The sequence below is a fragment of the Doryrhamphus excisus genome, chromosome 11, assembly GCF_030265055.1.
Source record: "Doryrhamphus excisus isolate RoL2022-K1 chromosome 11, RoL_Dexc_1.0, whole genome shotgun sequence".
NCBI lineage: Eukaryota > Metazoa > Chordata > Actinopteri > Syngnathiformes > Syngnathidae > Doryrhamphus > Doryrhamphus excisus.
Genome location: NC_080476.1, coordinates 6,132,806 through 6,156,528, shown reverse-complemented (window position 1 = coordinate 6,156,528; position 23,723 = coordinate 6,132,806). Strand labels below are relative to the sequence as shown.

The 23,723-nt window shown below is 44.0% G+C and overlaps 3 protein-coding genes across 9 annotated transcripts in view; 1 reads left to right on the top strand and 2 right to left on the bottom strand.

Annotated features, from left to right (window-relative positions):
- Positions 1 to 16,135, bottom strand: part of LOC131138617 (unconventional myosin-Ic-like) — a 40,358-nt gene extending 24,223 nt beyond the window's left edge. For 2 of the 3 annotated variants that reach the window (XM_058087700.1, XM_058087704.1), the window contains exons 1-2: positions 15,838 to 16,135; positions 619 to 754 (exon numbers count right to left, since the gene is read on the bottom strand). The gene's annotated coding sequence lies outside the window, so the exon portion shown is untranslated. Of the gene's footprint in view, positions 1 to 618; positions 755 to 15,190; positions 15,326 to 15,837 lie in introns of those variants that run through there. The other variant, XM_058087701.1, reaches the window with a different exon arrangement.
- On the top strand, positions 1,507 to 13,609 carry arhgap35b (Rho GTPase activating protein 35b). Its single transcript, XM_058087699.1, has 7 exons — positions 1,507 to 2,008; positions 4,228 to 8,107; positions 8,202 to 8,343; positions 9,634 to 9,711; positions 9,796 to 9,927; positions 10,092 to 10,197; positions 11,753 to 13,609. The coding sequence occupies exons 2-7, from the start codon at positions 4,388 to 4,390 to the stop codon at positions 12,171 to 12,173; spliced, it is 4,599 nt and encodes a 1,532-aa protein (XP_057943682.1). The 5' UTR covers positions 1,507 to 2,008; positions 4,228 to 4,387; the 3' UTR covers positions 12,174 to 13,609.
- A 407-nt stretch (positions 16,136 to 16,542) lies between the features above and the next one.
- LOC131138615 (cell adhesion molecule DSCAML1-like) overlaps positions 16,543 to 23,723 on the bottom strand; it is a 68,952-nt gene continuing 61,771 nt past the window's right edge. For all 5 annotated transcript variants that reach the window (XM_058087696.1, XM_058087694.1, XM_058087695.1 and 2 more), the window contains 11 exons: positions 23,448 to 23,611; positions 23,256 to 23,354; positions 22,854 to 23,042; positions 21,945 to 22,232; positions 21,709 to 21,864; positions 21,609 to 21,639; positions 21,406 to 21,524; positions 20,453 to 20,605; positions 20,162 to 20,362; positions 19,768 to 20,079; positions 16,543 to 18,842 (listed from right to left, as the gene is read on the bottom strand). In XM_058087696.1, the coding sequence (XP_057943679.1) occupies positions 18,406 to 18,842; positions 19,768 to 20,079; positions 20,162 to 20,362; positions 20,453 to 20,605; positions 21,406 to 21,524; positions 21,609 to 21,639; positions 21,709 to 21,864; positions 21,945 to 22,232; positions 22,854 to 23,042; positions 23,256 to 23,354; positions 23,448 to 23,611 (2,149 nt within the window). In that variant the 3' untranslated portion in view covers positions 16,543 to 18,405. The remainder of the gene's footprint in view (positions 18,843 to 19,767; positions 20,080 to 20,161; positions 20,363 to 20,452; positions 20,606 to 21,405; positions 21,525 to 21,608; positions 21,640 to 21,708; positions 21,865 to 21,944; positions 22,233 to 22,853; positions 23,043 to 23,255; positions 23,355 to 23,447; positions 23,612 to 23,723) is intronic.

The following is a 23,723-nucleotide window of genomic DNA, read 5'->3' as shown; positions in this document are numbered from 1 at the left end:
AGAGGCGGGGTACACCCTGGACTGGTCGCCAGCCAATCACAGGGCACATATAGACAAACAACCATTCACACTCACATTCATACCTATGGACAATTTGGAGTGGCCAATTAACCTAGCATGTTTTTGGAATGTGGGAGGAAACCGGAGTCCCCGGACAAAACCGGGGAGAACATGCAAACTCCACACAGAGATGGAATTGAACTCATGGTCTCTGAGCTGTGGGGCCTGCACACTAACCACTTGTCCGCCGTGCAGCCTCAATTTGATAATAAGTGAGAAATAATATTAAATTATTGAATTCATTCTTGTCGGGATGTATGGGAAATCAGCATCAACATTTTTTTTACAGTTTAGTTTTCCTTTAAGATCAAAATTCTTGCAATTTTCTTAACATTTTGATCAGGAGTGCATCTACAGATACATTTTTCTACCCATATGTGTGAATTTGCAGGGCCATGACTGCTGAATGGCGACTGTATAGATAGTACATGAGTTTCAGCAACTGTATTTCTTCCACGTTGTCATGCAGACATTTGTAAATTAGTAAGTTATTTTTTTATATTGTGTAAAAACCAAAGCAAATCATATTGACAATCCACAATGAGCAGATGTACTTACATATGAGAATTCCTCTTCGCAGCAGCAGTCTGCTTCTGTTCACTGACAGCAGAAGGTGAGTCAACTTGGATGTACTTTACATTCCATTCCCATGTGTTTTTCACCCGGCAGTGGACACTCCCTGGAGGTGCAGAATCTAAACATATAAAATGAAAGCACATTAGAGGTGCCCTTCGAATAAAACCTGCAAAGTTTAAAACCTCATTGCAAAGCTAATAGTGGTCTACATCATGTTAGTTAGCTTGGAGACTATAAAGGAACATGAGGGGGGCCAACAGTCAAGTCACTGGGCTGCAAGCGGTAATCTGAGATGCTGATGATGGCTGGCATCAGCATCGCAGCTCACTGGCTTCCATTTGGTGGTTTGAAAAGATGTTAGATAGTCTTTAAATATGTAAAATAAATATACGCAGATGCAATCACATTGAATTTCAATATGTCCACATTTAACGAGGCTATTTTTTAATATGATGTCTGCTAGTGTAGGACTGGAATGTTCTACTATCATAAAAAATAATATTATAAATTAGAAATGGAATGTATTGTACATAGGATAAGCGGCATAGAAAATGATTGGATGAATGTAAAAATCTGTTTGGTATTCCTAATAGCCTTCCTCAAAGTAAATTTAACAGTAGATGCTGCCCTCTAGTGGATAAATGGTGCAATATCAATATAAAAATGACCAGATATATTGACTTTTAAAATATGATTAATTCATTTTTGCATTTCAACGACATAAACAACACAAGAAAAACACGGATACTTGTAAAATGTCGAATTGATCACGCCAGTATCGATGAGATCGATATTTGGATCGACCCGCCTCCCACCCCCAATGATCTCGCCGTGCTGCAGTAGTGTGCGGGCGCCGCTGGGTGAGTCCCTCTCTCCGCCGCCTCTGCCTGCACCGCTCCGCTCTCCCGAAGAAAAGAAGAGGAGGACTGGGTCCGGGGAAGGAGGAGGGCCCCCGCTACCACCACCACCACCACCACCGCCGCCATTATCGGGAAAGCTGGCTCAAATCTCACTTTCACACAGGCGATCTTGCTCTTAAATGCAGGGTACTTGAACGCAACGGTGGATGTTTTCAGCGAAACGATTGCAACAAAGTGGCCCGTTTTGTGTGAGGCGTGTGCGGCCGGCCCAGCTTTAAATGTGCACAACAATGGACACAATAATGAGTGAAAAGCAAGCAACGTGGTGAAGTGAGGAGAGGGCGGCTTTCAAGCTTTTTATTTTTGCACGCCGGGGATTTCTTATGAGGCAGTGAACAACATTGGATTGTTCAGTCTTTTTGTGGATATTTATTGGCTTTCCAGTGTTTTGTTCAATTACAACGGTGCAAGAAAACGGACAAGTGATGCAGAAGAGGAGGAGGCAAACACGGGTAACTGCTGTTTAGCACACAATCCCACATTGAATGTTAGCTGTAGCACACCGGCCCAGCCAAGGTGTGTTTTGTGCGGCTTTATGCGGCTGCACATCAGGCGGCTGGGCTGCGGCAAGCTGGCCTGACAGATGCAGGAGGTGAAAGGGAGGTATGCAGTGGTATGCACGCCCTCCTCTTACTCTACTCATGGCTTTAGCGCACCGGTGCGTACACTTACATAAAGCAGCAGTTCAACAAGATGTGTGTGTACTAGTGAATGCACACCAGATTTGTTCAATGCTTCTGCAATCTCATTATGTAGACAGCAGCAGCAGGCCTGGCGTGGTCAGCCCCTCTTGTGACTGGCCACCCCATTGTTAATCCTTGATAAGAGAGTAGTATGTAACGTTAGCAAATATGATCCCCCCCCCCCCCCCCCCCCCCCCTTAGGTCGATGAAGGTAGCGGCTTTGTTTGGATGAGCTCCCAGGTTGCATTTGGGAATCAGCAGGGTTGCGTTTATTTATTTTGGATGTCAGGCCTAGCCCAGCTGAGTAATGTGGGCTGCTTATAGTTGCTTCTGACCCAGCTAAATATGTCTGCTTATTTACCTCCCTTTATTTAGAATGCCTCCCAATTGTCCTGATTTGCTCCCAATGGCTCGTATCGCTTCACAGGCATTCTATTGTTTATCACAGAAGTACAATAGGAGTCCATTTATGAAGCATCATTGTGGTTCAGTAGTATTAAGTAAATGCTCCGAAGCTATCAAAATGTTAAGTGAACAGCAACAGAAGCGGTTGGAAATGACTTTCTGTCATAGTACTTTGCATATGAACCACCCCCTGATCAGCCATTTACAGTATTTCAATGAACTATACATTCAGAATATTTTTCTATAGTAGTAACTTACAGGCATGCCACTTGTCATTTCCTGTTGAAAGGTATGTATTCCAGAAATTCTCAATTCGATTACTCAAACAGACTAGTTCAAACAACAAGAACAAAGTAATTTGGCGATTAATTGCTTACCCTAGTGGTCTATATGATACCAGTGGATACAGCGCTTGACAGCATAGCTCAGCAATGCAGCATGGTTGCATTGATTGGTTTGGCATTGCCCACTGAAGGAATGGTTACGTGCATGGCTATTTATTTACCCCATGACACCAGTCACAGTCTCGAGTATCTGCCCTTAATGATCTGACTACTAGATCAATATTAGGGATGCTTTGATCAGGGTTTTATGCTGCTGATCATACAGGACTGAAATCGGGCGATTTCCGTCAATGATTAAAGACACCTTAATTTAGACAAAGATATTTGACTTAGTTTTTTAAGAGAACATATATCACTTACAGAGGATGAGATGACTTCTTTAAGGAGACTTTGGATGTGAGAGTACATTGGTGGACCTCTAGCAGTACTTCCAGGTAAGTGGGAGAGCACTTGGCGAACCCGGTGTCTTCCCGGGTATTCCAATAGCGTTCAAAATGAATGCTTTTTAATGTGCTAGCCCTAGTGGCATGTGTTTCACACAGCAGGCATGATTGTTATTATTATTACGCAGTGTGAAGGACAGTGGGAGAAGGACGCTGCCCAAGACATGAGTTGGGGCAAGACACTACATGAATACACGGTTCCCTGCTGCCTCTACTAGTACTAGTTGTCCTCAGTGTTGAAAGGCATTATCGGGATATGCCGATACTGATCAGTAGCCGATCGATTAGCGCATCCCTAATCAGAATTATGTCAAACGCATCTTATGTTGTCTGTGTCATTGTATTTTTCATTCATTCAAGCTGTAAGCTTTGTGTTCTTTTGGTTACGAGAGGCTGTAATGAGGTACTTACAAGTCATTTTATGGCTGCAGCACAATCAGATATGAGCTGATAACAATGTCATTTAAAGAGCACACACTCCCGTCAGGGTCCTTCACATTGAATCACTTTGACTCTGATTTAATGTGAGAAGAAGTAATCAGACGAAAGCAGAAATTGATATTATAAAGTGTCATGTTTTTGGGAGATTGAGTGTTTGTGTATGATGGCTTATTGGAAAAAATAATCTTCTTACTTTGTTTTGTATTCCCTGTTAATGCGCCTCAAAAATATAATCGACTATTGCATTTGTTGTGGGAACTGTATGACATTACTGATTACATTTGGTTGACTGGACGTATTTATTTCCGTAAGATTGTACTTCTAAAATGTATTTCTTTTGTCCTTTGTGTTGCAGGACTTGCACAGGGGATGAATTAAAGAACCTTCGCCACATATCATTGCAGGGCTGTTTATGTTGAAAGTGAAATTTGAGCTCTTCAGCAACTTTATGGACAAACATTTCAGCAAACCTTTTACACAGTGCCTGTTTATGGCAGGATGATCGTCGGTCAGTTATGATGGCGAAAAAACAAGATGTCCGATCCCCCATTTACAACCTCATTGTGGTGGGTTTGTCAGGTACAGAGAAAGAGAAAGGACAATGTGGGGTTGGAAAGTCCTGCTTGTGTAATAGGTACGTACGACCCAGTGCAGATGACTTTTACTTGGACCACACGTCAGTGTTGAGCACCAGTGACTTTGGGGGTCGAGTGGTGAACAATGATCACTTTCTCTTTTGGGGGGAAGTCTCACGCCTCCTGGAGGAAGGGCCTGAGTGTAGAATGCATGTTGTGGAGCAAACGGAATTCATCGATGACCAAACATTTCAGCCCCATCGTAGCACCGCTATGCAGCCCTACATCAAACGGGCAGCCACCACCAAGCTGGCGTCGGCAGAGAAGCTCATGTACTTCTGCACAGATCAACTGGGCCTAGAGCAAGACTTTGAGCAAAAACAAATGCCCGAAGGCAAGCTGCAGGTTGATGGTTTCCTGCTTTGTGTCGATGTCAGCCGGGGAATGAACCGCAACTTTGATGACCAACTGAAATTTGTCACAAACCTCTATGGTCAGCTTAGCAAGACTAAGAAACCCATTGTGTTAGTACTCACCAAGTGCGATGAAGGAGTTGAACGTTATATCAAAGATGCACATACCTTTGCTATCACTAAAAAGAGTCTACCAGTGGTGGAGACGTCTGCACGTTCAAATATAAACGTGGACCTGGCGTTCCTCACGTTGGTTCAGCTGATTGATAAAAGTCGAGGCAAGCCCAAGATCATCCCTTATTTTGAAGCACTTAAGCTCCAGAGTCAGCAGATCGCTTCGGCCAAGGATCGCTATGAATGGTTAATCAACCGGATAGTGAAGAATCATAACGAAACCTGGCTTAACACCAGTCGACGCATGAACACTTCCCCCGAATACAAGGAATATGTCTTCTTGGAGGGAACGGCTAAATGCAAGAAGCTTTTTCAACAGCATGTTTACCGTCTGAAACAGGAACACATTGAGAGGCGTCGTAAAATCTACCTAAGCACTCTTCCTCTTGCACTTAGCTCTTTGGTGCCTGATCTGGATGAAATAGATCAACTCAGCTGGTCCGGCGTACAGAAGGTTCTTGAGTCCAAGCAGCACTTTGCGCACTGGTTTGTTGTTCTGGAGGACTCGCCTTGGGAGGACACGTCTCACATCGACAACATGGAGGATGAGCGGATCCCCTCAGACCTTTTGGAAACCGACGAAGCAGAGGAATTGTTTAATGCCCACCTGGAGCATTTACGCAATGAGTGCCGGCGTGCAGAGATGAGGCTTGAGTTTAAACAGAAACTATCTTCTTCTCCTTTTGTCACCCCTGGTAGGCCTTGGGAGGAGGCTCGCAGCTTCATCATGAATGAAGAGTTCTACCAGTGGTTAGAGGAACCGGAATACTTGGATCTTTACAACCGACATCAGAAGGAGATCATTGATCGTGCTAAAGAAGATTTCCAGGAGCTCTTACTGGAGTACTCTGAGCTTTTTTATGAACTTGAAGTAGATGCCAAGCCAAGTAAGGAAAAGATGGGGGCAATTCAGGAAGTGTTGGGGGAGGAGCAGAGGTTCAAAGCGCTGCAAAAGCTTCCAGCAGAAAGAGATGCTCTGGTATTGAAGCATATCCACTTTGTATATCACCCTACTAAAGAGACCTGTCCGAACAGCCCCCACTGTGGAGACTCGAAGATTGAACAACTCCTTGTGTCACGATTCCCGACATGTTATCCTTTTTTTGATGTGAAAGCTCATTTCGGGGACACAAAGGCTGACAGAATCAACCTCGTCATACTGGGGAAGGATGGGCTGGCCAGAGAATTCGCCAACGAGATTAGGGCTCTCTGTACAAATGATGACTGGTACGTCCTTGACGGCAAAATGTATGAGCTGACACTGCGGCCCATTGAGGGAAATGTACGTCTTCCTGTAAATTCTTTCCACACTCCGACTTTCACCCCTCACGGATGTCTGTGTCTGTATAATTCAAAAGAGTCCCTCTCCTATCTGATTGAAAGCCTTGAGCGTCTAAGGGAATCTACGCTAGGTCGGAGAGACAGCCAGCTAGCACAGCTGCCCACGTCACTGCTCTTAGTCACCAAAAGAGGCGTAGGCTCATATGTGGACATCGGAGGTGAAACTGCCTTAAACTTAATAACGCAGGGACAGCAGGTTGCAAGGAGACTGCAATGTAGCTTCCTGGATCCTGCCTCTCCAGGTGTAGGCTATGGGCACAATGTCAGTGAGTCACAAATCAACCAAGTGTTAAGGGGCCTTCTGGATATTCGGAGGAGCACAGCCTTCAGTAGCAGCTCCCCGCCTCATCTCCCGGAGCCTCCAGGTCTGAGAGACTCTCCTCATCAGCCGGTCCCAGAGGCAGATCTTCGTATTGTCATGTGTTTAATGTGTGGCGACTCCTACAACATCGAGCAGCTCTTATCCCCCTTCCTGATGCATCAGCACTGTAGGCCCATGTCAAACAGCGGAACCTCTGTATTGCTGGAGCAGACCATTGCAGGACACAAGCTGGCTATCGAGCTCTCTCTTCTGTCATACCACGGCTCCTTCACTTTACGGAAGAGCAGACTGGTACACGGTTACATTGCAGTATATTCGGTGTCCCGAAAAGCATCCCTGGAGACCCTGTGTGCATTCTTGTGTGAGGTTCAGGACATCATCCCGGTCCAGCTGTTGGCAGTGGGAGATAGCCAGGCCGAGCTTACTGAGAGCGAGTACGCCCGTGAACAACAGCTCCAAGGAGAGGAACTTGCTCATGAGATCGAAGGTCGTTTCAATAGTGTCGTCTGCGGATCCGGGGGTGTCATGGGAGGCCTGCACAGGATAGAAATGTTCCATCCATTTCTCATGGAGGTTGTGGAGAAGCGCAACATTGTGGAAGCCACGCACATGTACGATAATGTTGCTGAAGCGTGCACCAATGAAAACGTGTACTCCCCACGCTGCAGTTCTCCCAGCCCTGTCACGATGTTCCTGGATTCAGAGGATGATGTCGAACCATCACCACCGTACTATGATGGCACTCTCACGTCTCACAGTGTGGGCTTCAACTTGCCCGACTTGGATTCCGGTGACATCTCTCTTATATCTGATATTAGAGACCTTGAGAGCAAACTCAACAACAAAGTGCCACCCCACGTGAGAGTTAAACCCGGTGTCACTTTCGACTTTCGAAAAGTCAGCCGAAACCCATACATCGACACACTTGGCCACCGTCGCTCCCTGCCATCTGCAGTCACCTGGGTCCCAGGGGGAGACATGGGCTACGATCCCTCAGACTATGCTGAACCAATAGATGCTGTCTCCAAACCACGCCCTAGTAATGAAGAGATCATCTACTCTGTGCCACATGACAGCACACAAGGAAAGATAATCACCATACGCAACTCCAACAGGATGCACTCCAATGGCAATGGATCTGACAGTGAAGCAGACAGCAGCTCGCTGGAGCGCAGGAGGAAATTCTCAGCAGCTGGCGTGAAGCCTCGTTTGTACCGCGACCGATCCAAGAGGCTCGGAAAGTTCAGCAGTTTCCGCACGAGTTTCATAGGCAGTGATGATGAGATGGGAGCGCTCCCAAAGTCCAAAGAAGATGACTTTGGGACGCTAAAAAGTGAAAACCTGGTGAATGAGGAGAATGAGGACCCCAAGAAGAGGAATATTTTGAAGAGTCTGCGACGAACAGCCAAGGTGCGTCCTACTTTTGTAAAGATACTGTGTGCTGCATAAAATTGCAAGTAGAAACTAATCCATTTATTACACTCTGTCTATCATTTCCTCTTAGAAAACAAGAACAAAGCCTCGTCCGGCGATCCCCAAGCCCATGGAGAGTAACTATTTTGGGGTCCCCTTAGTCAACGTGGTGTCCCCAGACAGACCTATTCCACTCTTCATTGAGAAGTGTGTTCGTTTTATTGAGACCACAGGTGGGTAGTTTTTTTTTTTTTCTACACTACATGCACTCACTGGTTTGTGCAATTTTAATTTAATGCAATGCAAGAACCTCCGATTGACTGGTGACCAGTACAGGTGTACCCCCGCCTCTTGCCCAAAGTCAGCTGGATATTACTGTATTGAAAAGTCTGAAGAAGACCGATCCTATGTTTGGGACAAAACTTCAGTCCCCTTTTTGGGTCAGACTGGAACCACCTAAACCCCCTTATGAGCCTGTTCAGGTCCAGGTTTTTGGAATAACACCAAATAATTTTGTTTCATGCCCACAGGGATTATTTGAAATAGTATTGAGAAACTGATATCTGAAACTGAAATATTTATATAATAAAATATATAAAAAGAAATCTCAAACTGAAACCAGTGAAATGCAACAAAATGGAGAGCAGTGAAGCATACAAGCGTATGCTAACAGTTGACCATGCATGTGTCATGACGGTGATGTGCATATGGTCCTCTTATACATAATGGCCGCCCCACCACTCTGTTTATTTTAAAGAAAAGTATAATATTGCTGTCTGCTGATTTAATTTCTACTACATCACCTTGCATTGCTTCTCCCGAGGCTACACTCTTCTGCGCTCTGTGTGTGCTACCAGCCCCGCCTCCACCTACCGAGATAAAGAGACACTTGGACTGACAAAAGGGCTCATTCCGTTCATGCTGTTTTTCTAACGCACCAAGGTGTTGAAACCAATGCACAGACCTCCTCTCCCTGCCTGTTTGGAGATGGGAGATGGGAAAAAACAGATATACATGCACATGGCAATGTCTGGAGACGGGCAAAAATCAATCATTCATTCATTCTCTACCGCTTATCCTCACAAGGGTCGAGGGGGTGCTGGAGCCTATCCCAGCTGTCATCGGGCGAGAGGCGGGGTACACCCTGGACTGGTCGCCAGCCAATCACAGGGCACATATAGACAAACAACCATTCGCACTCACATTACAGGCAAAATTGTCAAGTTAATTTTTCATTAATTGGGTGATTAATTCATACATTTATTATTGTCTCAGTCTTAGACACAAGACAGCTTTTAATATCATGAGATCTTGCGACACACCGAGTACTAACCAAGGCAAGGCGCAGCAAGAACTATATAAATAAATAAACAGGTGCCAATCAGCCCATTATTGATGGTTGGTCCGTGCCTGCATACCACAAAACTGCATACCACGTCTTTGCCAATTAGCACAGTGTCATTGGAAATGGATGTTTGTTTGAAATATAGTCATCTGTGTGCCCCTTTCCCTGCTTTCCTCAGGTCTGAACACAGAAGGATTGTACCGTGTAAGTGGGAACAAGTCAGAGATGGAAAGCATGCAGAGGCAGTTTGAACAGGGTGAGTTAACCAAGCAAAGTCATGCTTTAGTCCAGAGATCTGACGCTTCTTTGACACCTTTTTATCCCTATTCTGCTTGTACAGACCACGGATTAGACCTGGTGGAGAAAGACTTCTCCATAAACACTGTGGCTGGAGCCCTTAAGAGCTTCTTCTCCGAGCTGCCTGAGCCCTTGGTGCCTTGTGCTCTGCAGGTGGACCTACTGGATGCTTTCAGTAAGCAAACACTGCTGGGCTGAGAGGGGAGGGTCTTGACTCCAACATAAAAAGATGATTCTTTGAGGGGCTAAGAGGGTGGGGCGGGATTTGTCATATTTTCATGACGGCGTCTTGGAGTGAAATAATGCTAAAATAACGCTGGCTTGTTGCTGTGAATGCAGAAATCAATGACAGAGAACAGAGGCTGTACACAATGAAGGATGTCCTGAGGAAGTTCCCCAGGGAGAATTATGATGCCTTCAAATACGTTGTGAGCCACTTACACAAGTAAGTTCCTTGAATTAAGTAGCCTATTTCTAACGAACAGTTCTTGAAATCTGCGTGGAATGGATACAGTCCACCCTAGAATCAAAAGGGCGTTGATTGTTTTAGGCCATATAACAAATGCTAATATGTTGTTTTTGGCTATGGGTAACCTATACATGCTGATTGAAGACTACAGTTTAATTCATGCATATTATTTGCTGCCATTTTTTTTATATGAATTCAGTAATCCCTCATTAATCCATGGTTAATTGGCGCCAGACCCAAATGTATTAAATGCATTTTTTATTTATAAATTGAATCTTTTTGTAGAAACCATGAAAAGTTTACGACCTCCTATGTTTTGTTTTTTTTACATTAGAGCCCTGTAGATATGAAATAACACCCCTATAGTCACCTTTACACCCGTTTTACCCAATATAGTAGAGTACATCAGAGAAAATAAGCCATAAGACTCATGCTCCTGCGTGTCACTGTAAATGTGTCCCCTAGGGGACCTGAGTGAGGGGTGTACAGGAAACGATGCTAGGGGTTCAGAGTTGAGTTTCAGCTTTGCGTCGGTAACGGCTACATCAGACTGGTTTTATTAGGGCTCATTGTGCTGGTTGCGACTGAATTCCAACCCGCAATAAAAGCCTCCGTCTCAACGAACATTACAGTAAAATTACTGACACCTAGTGACCACTGTAGAATACTGCATATCATCATCTTCAAAAATGCGCATTTCCTGATCATATACAGAACAGAAACCACAGGTGAGCTTCACTTGTGACCTTGCAGTCCCTCACAAACTAGGTTATTGTGTGCCACATGCCCCTTTCTGATTTGCAGCATGGCGCCAATATAATGTTTGCAGATTTATTATACGCCATGACTTTCTATGGCCTGTTTAATGTCTTCATTGTAAGCGTGACATCGTTATTCTTGCTGAGCCGATGATAAACTGCAGCGACAGGTCATAAGGTGAAGCAGAGATCTGCAGCATCCAAAGGGGGCGTACTTGTAAATCAGACAGCAAAGGACCTCGCTGCTTGTATCGTTAGTTAGGAGGACTACACATAAATTAATCGATTTGCTTAAAGGGGAGCGACTATGCTAATTTTTGACGCTTTGTATTTAGTTGCGGACTCCTATAGAGCAGCTCCACATGTTTACCTGCATAAAAAGCTTTCTAGATCTTTCTGCAGTGCTTCCGACGCAAATAGCCTGTTTAATTTACTCCATGTCCAGCTCTCCTCTAGGTACGCCCACTCTGCTGTGATTGGACACACTCTCAAGCTCTCCCGAGGACTTCGGGATACATAGGTCCGTGTTTACTGCAGTTTAGTGCAGGCAATCTGCAGCCCATACGAGAAAGGTTACAGTGACGTCAGTAGAACTCTATATAACCGAGCGTGCAGAGCCATCCAAAACCTCTTTCAGGACTCACACATCATGATCTGGAGCTTTGGAATTGTTTGACATGAGAATACAACATTAGAACTTAGAATTTATAGGTCAGAAAAGTGGAAAAAAGCACAACAGGCCTCCTTTAAAATGAATTGCTTTCGTTTGTCAGGGTGAGCCAGCTGAGCAGACTAAACCTGATGACCAGCGAGAACTTGTCCATCTGCTTCTGGCCCACTCTCATGCGACCGGACTTCTCCACCATGGACGCCCTGACGGCCACGCGCACCTACCAGACAATCATCGAGACCTTCATCCACCAGTGTGCATTCTTCTTCTACAACCAGCCCCTCATCGACTCCCCCACGGGCCTCGGGGGGCTCCCCGCCTCGCCCACCACCACACTGGGAGGCACCTCGGCCTACTCTTGTTACCGCTCCTCCCCGCCGCACACGGGTGCGCACTTCAGCCCCCTTCAGCAGCAGTCGCCGCCTACCACCCCGCAGTCCCCCCTGCAGTCCCTGCTGCCTGCTTTGCACCAGCATTCGCACCCCCATCCGCACCCCTCCCCTGCTGAACAGGAGACACTGTGAGATGAAGAAGCCGTGTGTGCCCAGGATGAAGCCGGACCTCAACGCAAACGACACACAAACATGAGCACTTGCACACCATTTAATGAAGGCGGAGGTGAGGGGAGTGCCCCCCCACCTCATAATGGTTGTGTGCTAGCGTTGCCTGGACAGCTAACCTTGTAAGCTGCAAGACCACCATATTTTTATCTGTGTTATTTCTTTTTCCTCATGATAGTACTGCCACTGGATTTGTCCACTGTTTCTCTTTAGGGGCAATTTGCGCCCCCTAGTGGAGGCCTTGAGGATTTATTTCATTGGGGTGGGGCTTACACATCCAGGGATGCACTTTAACGTTCACTGTTTTGTTTTTTGGGGGAGTTTTTTGGACATACTGTGTTTTTAATTTGCTCAGCCATACCCATTGCCTCTTCAGAACAGAGCTCGGGCAGATCAAACTGTTTACATGAGTTGTTTTTTTTTTGTATCCACATACTTATCTGAAGCACTTTTTGATAGTGTAGCGTTCCATTTTGGAATTGTCCATATTATTTAGCGGTTGAGTGTGGCGTTCTAGTGCAAACAGGATCCCCTTATGTAAAAACTTTCATTGACTCCATTATTCCGGAGCGGTCCTGTGGAATTTAGTGTTAGACTTTTGTCTTCTTTCTAGCTGTTGGGTGTTTCAGGAAGTTGGGTTCAATAATGGCAGCCATATTTGATGTTCCAAACAGATCTGATACGCTTGAAGCCAATCCCGTTTAGTGTCCACACTCTTAAAGGATATGCTAGGAATATGTTTACGTGCTCGAGTGAAGTACTTTAGCATATCGTTCGAAGAACTTTTTCTTTTAACCTTTACAAGAGGAAGCTCTGTGTTCAATCACTGGATCGACTCATTTTTCAAGGAATCACGATGCTGTCATTATTAAACTAAGAGCCGTACGCTCAATCCATCATGAAATATACTGTATCATCTTACCTGCACCTCCAAACACACTACTTGTGACTGTATACTGCTTGTTTGTACCTGGGGAAGGACACCCATCAAGTCAGTGGTAGGAAGCATTTCTAGTGTGTATTTCAATGACTGAACGGCCATTCTTACAATTTTTTTTGTGAATGGTTCAAGGCCACTGCATGATTTAAAAAAAGAAAAAAACACCATAGGAGGGCGGTTTGATACCATTACTTCCTCCTGTTTTGAAAACATGAAATTAGTCCAAGAATGGAACTTTGAAAAAAGACAAATAGGTTATTATAATGTATTGCGCACCAACAGGAAACCATGGAATTGGTCTGAACAAGAAAGTGTTTGAAAATGAAGGCCTTATGTGAACTGTATGATAGTTAATAAATTAAATCTTGTAAAATTGTCTGTAGCTTTCGTGTGATTCATTGGTTGTATAAAAATTTATTTTCAAGCTCTTTTCTCTCTCTCTTTTCTCTCTCTAAAAACACTTTTCCTTTATTTAGTCATGATGCTTGAAAATGCTTAATTTAGGCCAAGAATAATACTGACTAATAATTGGCCGTATTCAACCACGAAACAGCGATGCTTTATTAATTTTGAAACATCGTGATGGAGTGAAGCACGAAATTGAAACCGCAAAGTGGCGAGTGACGACTAATCCGTTGCCGACACCCAAAAATGTTAGCACACCTTCGTACTGTGCAACGAGTTATTTCTTGAGTTCAATAGTGTTTCTTTTATCAAGGTGCTGGAACTCGAAACTTTACTTGGCCCCATTGGGGGTTATTTTGCAGTAATATTCAATAAGAAAGAACAGGGACTTGTGGTGTAACTGTGTTCGTTAGGAAAGAGGTCAATTGATGATGATGTCATGGGGGGGCGACAGAGCTGGCAAACAATGAAGTCTGGGGAGGAGTTGAGAGCAGATTTTGCGATAAAGCCATGTTAGAACAGAGTTGGACTCACGCAGTGTATTATTAACGCCACAAGGCCGAGTCACCAACGCGACAGATTCTCTGTTTGGGCATGTGATTCAGGGGAATATTACAGTACTGCGTAACATTCTCATTTGTGTTTGACAAGCAAATGTTCCTTACATATAGTAGTGTTACATAGGCACTTTGTGCACTTTTGTGCACATTTAGAGTAACACACACGGGTCTTATTGATGTCTTCAATGACTTATTTACTATTACTTTGTTTCGTATATTTGGCTGTAATATTGCAGACCAAATTCAGAAGGTTGTAACAGATCTTCTATGCTCTAACTACAAAAATATTCCATAAGGAATCCTACTTTGCTGAAATTCACTTATCCTGGTGATGTCTGGAACCAATTATCCATGACAAACACGGATTACTGTCTTGTATACACTAACTTTTGCTGGATTTGTGCAACGGTATCAATGTCGCAAAGGATAAAATGTAAGTTTGTTATGAACAATATTGTACCATAGCAGGGACAATGAAAACCGAGGCAAAATTTGAAAAATTTTCATCCAAAACTGAATCACTCAGAAACAGGGGCGTTCTATTAATTATTATTATTATTTATTCAAAATTATTTAAATTATTTGTACAAATTACTGTTTATGCTGTACATTGTTGTTCATATTTGATGTCATCTATTCTCCACATTGTTATTATTTATTATTATTCGGGAGCCAGGCAACGACATTTCTTTGGCAATTTCACTGCTGTGATATTGTGCAATGACAATACAGAAAGTCTATCTACCTATGGAATATCCAAAGACACAATGTGGCAGTAGAACACCCCATGGATACCATCTTCCTGTTTTGCCATGAGTCATTTCCTGAATTCAATAGTGTTTCTCACCTTCTTGATGAAAATACTGAAATCCGTAAATTCTTTGGCTCCATATTAGGTTACAGTACTCAAGTGAGAAACAGTATTGTAACAACTCATGGCAAAACCGGAAGGTGGTGTCCGTGTGGATCTCGCTGTCACATTGTGTCTTGGAGAACAGTCATGTTTTCAGTGAAGGTAAAAGACAAGCACTTTTGTTTCATGACTTACACAAAATAAACACAGGACAGTTACTTACTGCTTGTGCTTTTGACTCTTCCACACGACCAAGTAACGTTGGAAAGTTTGTCGGCTAGTCCAGCTGGATACTGGCCCAGTCCAGTCCAAAACAGTCCAGTGTGAAATGCCTTTGACAGATTAAAATACATTTCTTTTGCTGGTCGGGAATCAGGAACTCCAACCACTTGTGCCTGATGGTGGCATCTTTAGGAATTGTAAACAAATGAGACTTTCCCTTTTGAACCATTGCTAGCAAGGGGGAGGACAGGGGAAGCAGAGTTTGGGGGAGGGCTTATCTAGCTTAAAGCCACTCCCATATAAGGAGGTACCCCGTTTCACCACGCCCTTTGAAACAGAAGTATCCCAAACTTCTTTCAGGGCTCACTTCCAAATGCAACCTTATTATCTGAAACTCTGGCATCGTTTAACCCGAGAATACAACATTCTAACTACATTTATAGATCATTAAAGTAGAAAAATAACAATAGGTTCCCCATTAAAAGTTCAACTGTAACATTAGCATTTCCTGAGTAGGTACTATATAGATGACGTCAACTAATACCGCTTTCTCATTGGTCGAGAAGATTCGTCTCGCTGGGTCATTGTAATATTTGCTACACGTGTGTGGCGAGAAATTAGGAAACACACTTGCTAACGTTAGCTTACCGTGTTGTGCTGTATCGCTGGGAAGCTGTGTAGTATTTACTTTTTCTTGACTCCTTTTGAATAGATGTCCTCTCTTTATCTTGGCCAAAGTTATCATTTTGTGAAGTAAACACAAAAGAGGCCCTCGTTCTTTTACCTTCATTGTTTCATTAGCTAGCATGACTCCTATTGACTGATGTGTTCACAGCTGCTTGGATTCCTATCTAAGGGTACTTTAAAAAGTGGATAAGACACCCATCTCTAACCAAACGAAGTCGAGTCGGTACCATGTAATCACATTGGACAACGAGTAAAAGCCATCAAAAGTCCCTTATGTCGGACCGTGTAAGATTTAGAGCGCCCTCTTGTGGTGGGAGTGGACTGTTACGTTCAAGAGCAGTTGATTGCGGTGTGGTTTAAAAACAAGAGTACAAAGGTATTGACACAACCTTCTCTTAGTCCCCTTTTTCCTTCGTGATTTGGATTTACATGACCCACTAAAGCAGTGCTTCCCACCTCCATTTGAAATACAAGAGAAACTGCTATTTATTCATTTTTCTGTACTGTAGTCACTGAACTTGAACCTGACTGAAATGGAAAGCATACAGGCGTATTCAAGAGTCATATTGCATTGTTTAGTACTATACATTTGTACATGTTGGAAGGTCTGCATGTATTTCAATATAATATAAGATAATTTGTAACAAACAGAAACCATGAGGTATGAAAGATAGCTTTATTGCACAAGGTGTTAGAATGATCTTTTTAGTTTTTGCTTTCATAGAAAATGTACTTTTGAACACAAGCAATTGCTATAACAAGCAACTCAAACAAATGTTTGGGATACCCTCAGCATTTTTTTTTGTAAGTTTTTGATTTTCATATATTTTTTTTCCTTCAAATGTTTTTCCCTTTTAAGCAAGCATGCAATGACTTTTTTAGAGGATCAACAAAATAAAAAAAGATAAATAAAAAAAAAGAATGGGACAAAGGACAACATCAAAAGACCTTTTAAAAAAATGTAAAAAAAAAATCAACAAATTAGTATCAAAAAATGAAGGGAAAGAAAAGTGTTTTACCCATTCTGAAGTAAAATATTGTATTTTGGATAGTATTTCAATTCTTGCAATTGGGGGATTCAATGTGATGTACCCCCTGAAGCATTCTGACGAAAATAGCTCTTCATACAAAAACTGTGTTTTTATGTACAAGACTTCATCTATAAACAACACCAACAAAAGGTAGCCATTCTGGATCTAATATGTTAGGGCTGGGGATACAGTATTTGTAACTTGAATCATCCGTAAAGGGAGGGGAGGGGATAGGAGCCTGAATGTGTTACTTTTACATTCCCACTCCACTATTTATATACATATAATAATAATTTGTGTGACCAAAAGAGCTACGAGTCCCTGATTTGGTTTGGCTGAACTTGTTGAAGCCACAGGCCATATGACTTGACTTTCGTCTATAACCTAACAACCAAATGGATACACAGAAAATAAATCTAAAGAACAAATCACTACAACGGAGATGCTTGAGAGAGACATTCCAGTAGCTTGTTGTGTCAATGTACACATTTAGAGGGACATTTACAGTACTTCAGACGGGACACCGACAAAGATATTCATTGGGTGACAATTTGATCACGTTCACACCTCCAATCCCTGACGTTAACATCTCTTCACGTCATTGTCATCACTCTGGTGGTCAATATTTTATTCATGAAATGCGGTACCTACAACCAGAGTGCTAATAACGATCCATTCACCCAATACAATAATAATTAGTAACAATAAACAATAAGCAGCCTAGCTTTCTTTTCCCATAGACACTTTAATACTTCTTAACCATCCAGAACATCCACACTTTTACTTCTTTCTTGAGTCAAACTTCTATTATTAAATCTTTTTTTTTTATTGATTGAGCGATTGTCTCATTCTTCTTAAATTTGTCATTAAATTTCTGTAAATAGGACTACACTATTGTAGTACATAGCATTTATGCTTTGTCATAATTTCAACTTAGATGTCAATATACCTACATAGAAATATATATGTTCATTCTTTATTATAGCAAACATTCTCAGGGGGGGAAATTGCAGATGGTTGATTTGGGTTGCCATGAATTCATATTGTGGTTATGCAGAAAGATCGTTTTCAGAGGAAGTTTGCCAAAAGTTATCAGGGAGACACACGTAGGGTAAAAAGATACAGTAAGAATAAGGAACTGAAGTCAAAGTCCTCCAAATTGTCAGTAATACTCAAATTATGAAGGACAGTGTGTGCGCAAATGAGACAGGTGAGAGCATTCGGAGTCCTTGTCATCATGGACTCACATTTGCTCTGGGCGGAGCTGAGCACCAGCCGGCTGGAACTGTTAGTTGGAGTTAGTAGTTCTTTACTAGAGTCCCATGTGAGGATTAAAAAGCAAAGTTAGCTGGGTCTCTGTCGTGGAGGACACCTATGGAGAGGGGCAAGGGGCAGCTCACCTTTAGTTGGGTGCAAAAGGTGGTGATGTGCCCTTCGAGGCCCGGACTGCAGGGTATTGGAGTGGCGCCGGCTGAGGGGCGGGATGGCACTGATTGGACTAGACCAGCGTGTACGACTTGGAGTACGCACCCACGCTCTGTTTCTGCAGCCGGCCCAGAGCAGAGGAGCTACTCTCCAGCAGTGAGTCTCTGGAGCCGCCCATCTTGTTGCCGCTGTTGGTGGGGTTGCTGCTCGTGCTGGACGTGGAGGCGGTGGCCGCCGCGTTGGAGCTGGGCATGGTGAGAGTCCGCTGGGGCAAGGTGGCGGTGCCTGAGCTCGCACCCAAGCTGCCCAGTCCGGAGTGGCCCAGCGTCACGGCCTGCTGCTTGGCAGAGTCTAGAGTCTTGTGGCGACCCTGCGTGTGATACGCACGCTGCGCCAGGCTGCGGATGGACGCCTCCCGCGGTGGCACGGCCGGGCAAGGATCGTGCAGCTCCCCCTGCTTGCGGAAGAACGGGTCTGTCTTCATGTAAAGGGGTAGGTTGCAGAATTCACCTGAGAAGTGCAATTACAAATTCAAGTGAGTTGTTTGTACAATTGTATTATTATTATATAATATTATTAGGAATGTTACGATCAGGGTTTTAAGCTGCCGATCCCGATCATCCATGAGTGAAAACGTCCAATACCGGTACCAATACCGACCACATACATGCAGTGTAACTGTTTAAATGTACTACTGGCTATATTAGGAGTCACCAAGGGTTTTTCTTGTGTGTGCTACTTTTACAAATTTCAAGCCAAACAAAGCCAATATTCTTGTTTTACCAGAACATGCACTCAGAAACGCACTCAGAGCAATAAACAACTCTGTTTTTGGTTCCTTTCTTCCTTCTAATAAGCAAGTAGTGTCTGCTACAATACCATAGTAATGTAGCAATAGGAACCTTAATCACATCTGGCAGAGGGAATGGTTTAAGAGAGACGCATTACCAGAGATGTGTGGTCAGGGGGAGGGAGGTGATGAAAAACATTCATTCATTTTCTACCGCTTATCCTCACGAGGGTCACGGGGGGCTGGAGCCTATCCCAGCTGTCTTCGGGCAAGAGGCGGGGTACACCCTGGACTGGTTGTCAGCCCAGGGCACAGGGCACATATAGACAAACAACCATTCACACTCACATTCATACCTATGGACAATTTGGAGTCACCAATTAACCTAGCATGTTTTTGGAATGTGGGAGGAAACCGGAGTACCCGGAGAAAACCCACACATGCACAGAGGAGAACATGCAAACTCCACACAGAGACGTCTGAGGGTGGAATTGAACACGGATCTCCTGGCTGTGTGGCCTGGGCGCTAACCACTCAACCACTGTGCATCCGTGAAAAAAACAATAATTCATAATTATTCCTAATCATAATGATACATAATCAGTCTAGGTTTTTGTCTACCTACCAAAATTGATTATTACTTACTTTTGTTTGCGCGGTGAGGAATGGGCACAGCCACGTTTTTACCACGGTCGTAGTCCTGTGGTTTGGGCGGTGAGGCCGTGAAGCGGCAGATGCCAGGCTCCGACGGCGTGCTGAGGGAGGTCATGCTGTCGGCTGGGTCATTTGTGCCTGTGGTCATTTGGTCGGAGGAGCTATCCGAGATGAAACACTCGGTGATGGTAAATTTGGCATGTTGCAGGTGCTCCTCCAGCTTGGCGTGCTCGTACGCCCTTGCTAGCTCCTCATAGGTGGACGAGGCGCTCTCTGTAGACACCATGCTGTTGCGTCCCTTATCTGTCAACATAGAAAAAATGGTGCTTGGCGTCAAGTGATAAACAGTGTGTGTTTGTGTTAAAAGTGTCTCAATGTGCCTCACCTGTGTCTTGGGACAGGCTGGCGCTGTAGCTGTCACTCTCAGTGGCAGTGATGCCGTGAGAGCCCATGGTCCGCCAGTCTGAGGTCAGAGTTCGTGCGGAGGCTGTGGACTGGCTCTGACTGGGTCGGCTCAGGGTCCACTGGCTGGAGTATCTGTTTCTGGAGCTGTGAGCTGATTTGATGCTCTTCCTAGAAACAGGGTCTGAGAGACAGTCCAGATGCTCAGAGAACAGCTGTAGTTTTTTTTTTTTTTTTAAAGAATGTGTGGGACACATTGTTATTCATAACTTACTTGTACCAGGTCGGATGTCTGACATGTCAATCAAAGGGCCGGAATTCTGAATGAGGGCTTGATGGTGAAGAGATACGCCTGTGCAGAAGTTCTGTGGATTCACCGACTGGCTGAACTCGGTGTCTGTCACTGGCACCGCTGCCTTGTCTTCTCCTGTAAAGACAGCATGACAAATGATTATTATCATTTACGTCATGACTGTATGCATTTTTTCCAACTCTAATAAAAGGAGTAAGAAGAACCAAAGCTTATTTAATCGTACCCCTTCTCTGTTTCAAATCAATTGCAATACATTTGTTCACTTCCTGTATTCCAAATGCACTCTTTGACAATTTTTAAATATATAGGAAAATGATCAGGTAATATAATAATGTGGCAAGGTTATAATATCAGTCAAGGTTTGCTATCACTGTAAAGAAATGATATAACAGTCAGTACAAACAATGTAATACTTCAAGAAGATAGTAGCAAGTGCAAGAGTGGTTAGACATTGTGTAGGGTGGACACAGTGGTTCACGGCTTCTTGTACTTTGTATCAACTGCTTGTACTGTTTCTTTAAATCACTCATTTACTGCATTTTAGTGAGTTCTTTGCTAAATTCATTCAATCATTCATTTTCTATGCTGCTTATCCTCACGAGGGTCGTGGGGGTGCTGGAGCCTATCCCAGCTGTCTTCGGACGAGAAGCGGGGTACACCCTGGACTGGTCGGCAGCCAATCACAGGGCACATATAGGCAAACAACCATTCACACTCACATTCATACCTATGGACAATTTGGAGTCGCCATCTTTACTAAAGCTGTTCCCTCATTTGTTTCCACATACTGATACAGTATGCTGAAGTTTTTTTGCGTTGTTTAGAAGAATTGTATTGTGTTTTCTGGGTAACAAGTTATTGTTTGGATTTTAGCTGTTTGAAAGCAAATTTGAAAAATGGCAATAATTACAAACCTATCTGTTTGATGCCTTCCTTGTCTTCGATGAGCAGCTGAACTCGAGGGATGTCAATGTGGAGCCTTGGACCTTGAGGAGGGCCTTTCACAGGGGTGTCGATGCTACGATTGTTCTTGCTGCACACATGACCATAAGTGGTTTATCAATCTTTGCGTTTTTGCATGTTTAGTCACTGTGAAAAGTGATATAAGAGTTCTCACCTGATGAGCATTTCAGCCAGGCTCTTTGCATCTGTGTGACAACATAATCATACAGTATTAGATAAGTGCTGTTAGCAATTCTCAGACTCCGTCATCTCACCTCTCAGGCGTTTCAGCCTCTTTTCTTTGCGTTTCTTGCGGATAATGAAGAGTAAAGCAACACCAATGGTGACCAGGATGACTGGCGAGCCGATGGAGAACAGCTTTTTGACATCATCACCCTCCCCACGGGCAGATTTAATGGGGGGAATTGTACCTATTGGCAATGGAAGAATTTGTTTGAGATCACATAACATGATGTGAAATGTTGGGTGACGAGAAATGCGATCCCCTTACTTCCATCGTAGTCGGTGGTGGCAAATTGGGAGCTCTGGTTGCCGCAGCCAGCACTGTTGCAGGCCTTCATTTTCAGCTCATACCATGTTGCTTCCCGCAGCTCACTGAGGAAGAGCTGAGTGGTGGAGTTGGCCTTCAAGCTCTGCCAGGCCCAGGTGCCTTTGGGCCTGAACTCCAGCATCAGGTCAGTGATCGGGCAGCCGCCGCTGGTCCAGCCCTGTAGGTTGAGGCCCGCGTGGGTGGAGTTGATGTGCATGAGTAGGGGCTGGTCCTTGTTGAACACGGGCTCTGTGGAAATTAACAAGATGGTGCCATATTTAACAATATAAAAACACTTGAAACGTTATTGCTCAATTTATATGCAGAACTTACTATGGCGGAAATTGTGTCTTATTTACCTTCTAGTTTATTACGTTTAAAAATATTAATTTCTTCCTTTTATAGTGTCATTATTTTAGCTCCTATTTATTTTTAACACCTTCCTTTATTTATATGAGTGTGATTGGTTGTCTATATGTGGCCTGCCATTGGCTGGCAACCAGTCCGGGGTGTACCCCGCCCTCTCACCCAAAATCAGCTGGGATAGGCTCCAGCATACCCCAGCGACCCTAATGTGGATAAGCGGTATAGAAAACGGATGGATAGATTGACCTTCCTTCATTTTCACACAGGAAGTGAGCACAATGTCCATCCATCCATTTTCTATCCCGCTTATCCTCACGAGGGTCGCGGGCATGCTGGAGCCTATCCCAGCTGTCTTCGGGCGAGAGGCGGGGTACACCCTTGTTGTGGTTGCATATTAAAGGCAACAGAGCTCCGGTAGCAGAATTGTATCGGCATCAGGGATCCAAATTCAGGTAACAGTATCGGATGGTCGCAATATTTACATTCCACACGACCGGTGCTTACCTCTGCCATGAGTTTTAGCTTCAATGATCTCGCTGATACGCCCTGAGCCCACACTGTTTTTTGCCGCCAACTTGACCTTGTACCACGTTCCACAGCGCAGATTGTCCAACCTGAAAGAACGCTCACTGGAGCTGATAAGCACATCCCGCCACTCTTCTGTGTTGTCCACCGAATACTGCAGTAGGAATCCTGCATGATCACAAGCACATATTTTAGTTAGATTAGATGTGCTTGAAGCCAATGAGCAAATCAAATATTTACATTTTGTAACCACCAGATGGCAGCAGTCGGCTGCATTGAGTCTGCCTTCTTCTTATTCAGAAGCAGCTCATATGCAGCATAAGTTGAGGCAATGTAAACAATTTGTCATGCAGAGGATAGGTATTTCATGGTGACGTGTACCTCTAATGGAACTTCCACCATTGTCCCCTGGGATCCAGGCTAGTGTGATGGAGGAGGTGGAAGTGGTGGAGACCGTCAGACGGGGTTGGTCTGGAGGAACTGCGTAGAAACACAAGGACATACAGTGACTTCACAAACGGAGAAAAAAATAACATAGAAACAGTTTGTGTGGTGTCTTCTGTTTGCTTTTACCTTGCACTACCAGATTGACTATAATGGTGTCAAATCCCAGGGTGTTTGTAGCCGTGCATGTGTAGTACCCCGAATCTTCTGCTTTGACTAAGCGCAGTACTAGTGTGCCGTTTGATAAGATCTGCCGCTGACTGTCAGCTGTCACTGGAATGGCCGAGTCCTCACTGGCAAGAGACACATTAAAGATGTTAACATCATTCTCAAGGTGGAAGCTTTCCCAAGGACGTTCACTTCCATTGGTGGGGGGGGGTTATTGATTGGTAGTTTATTTGGAGG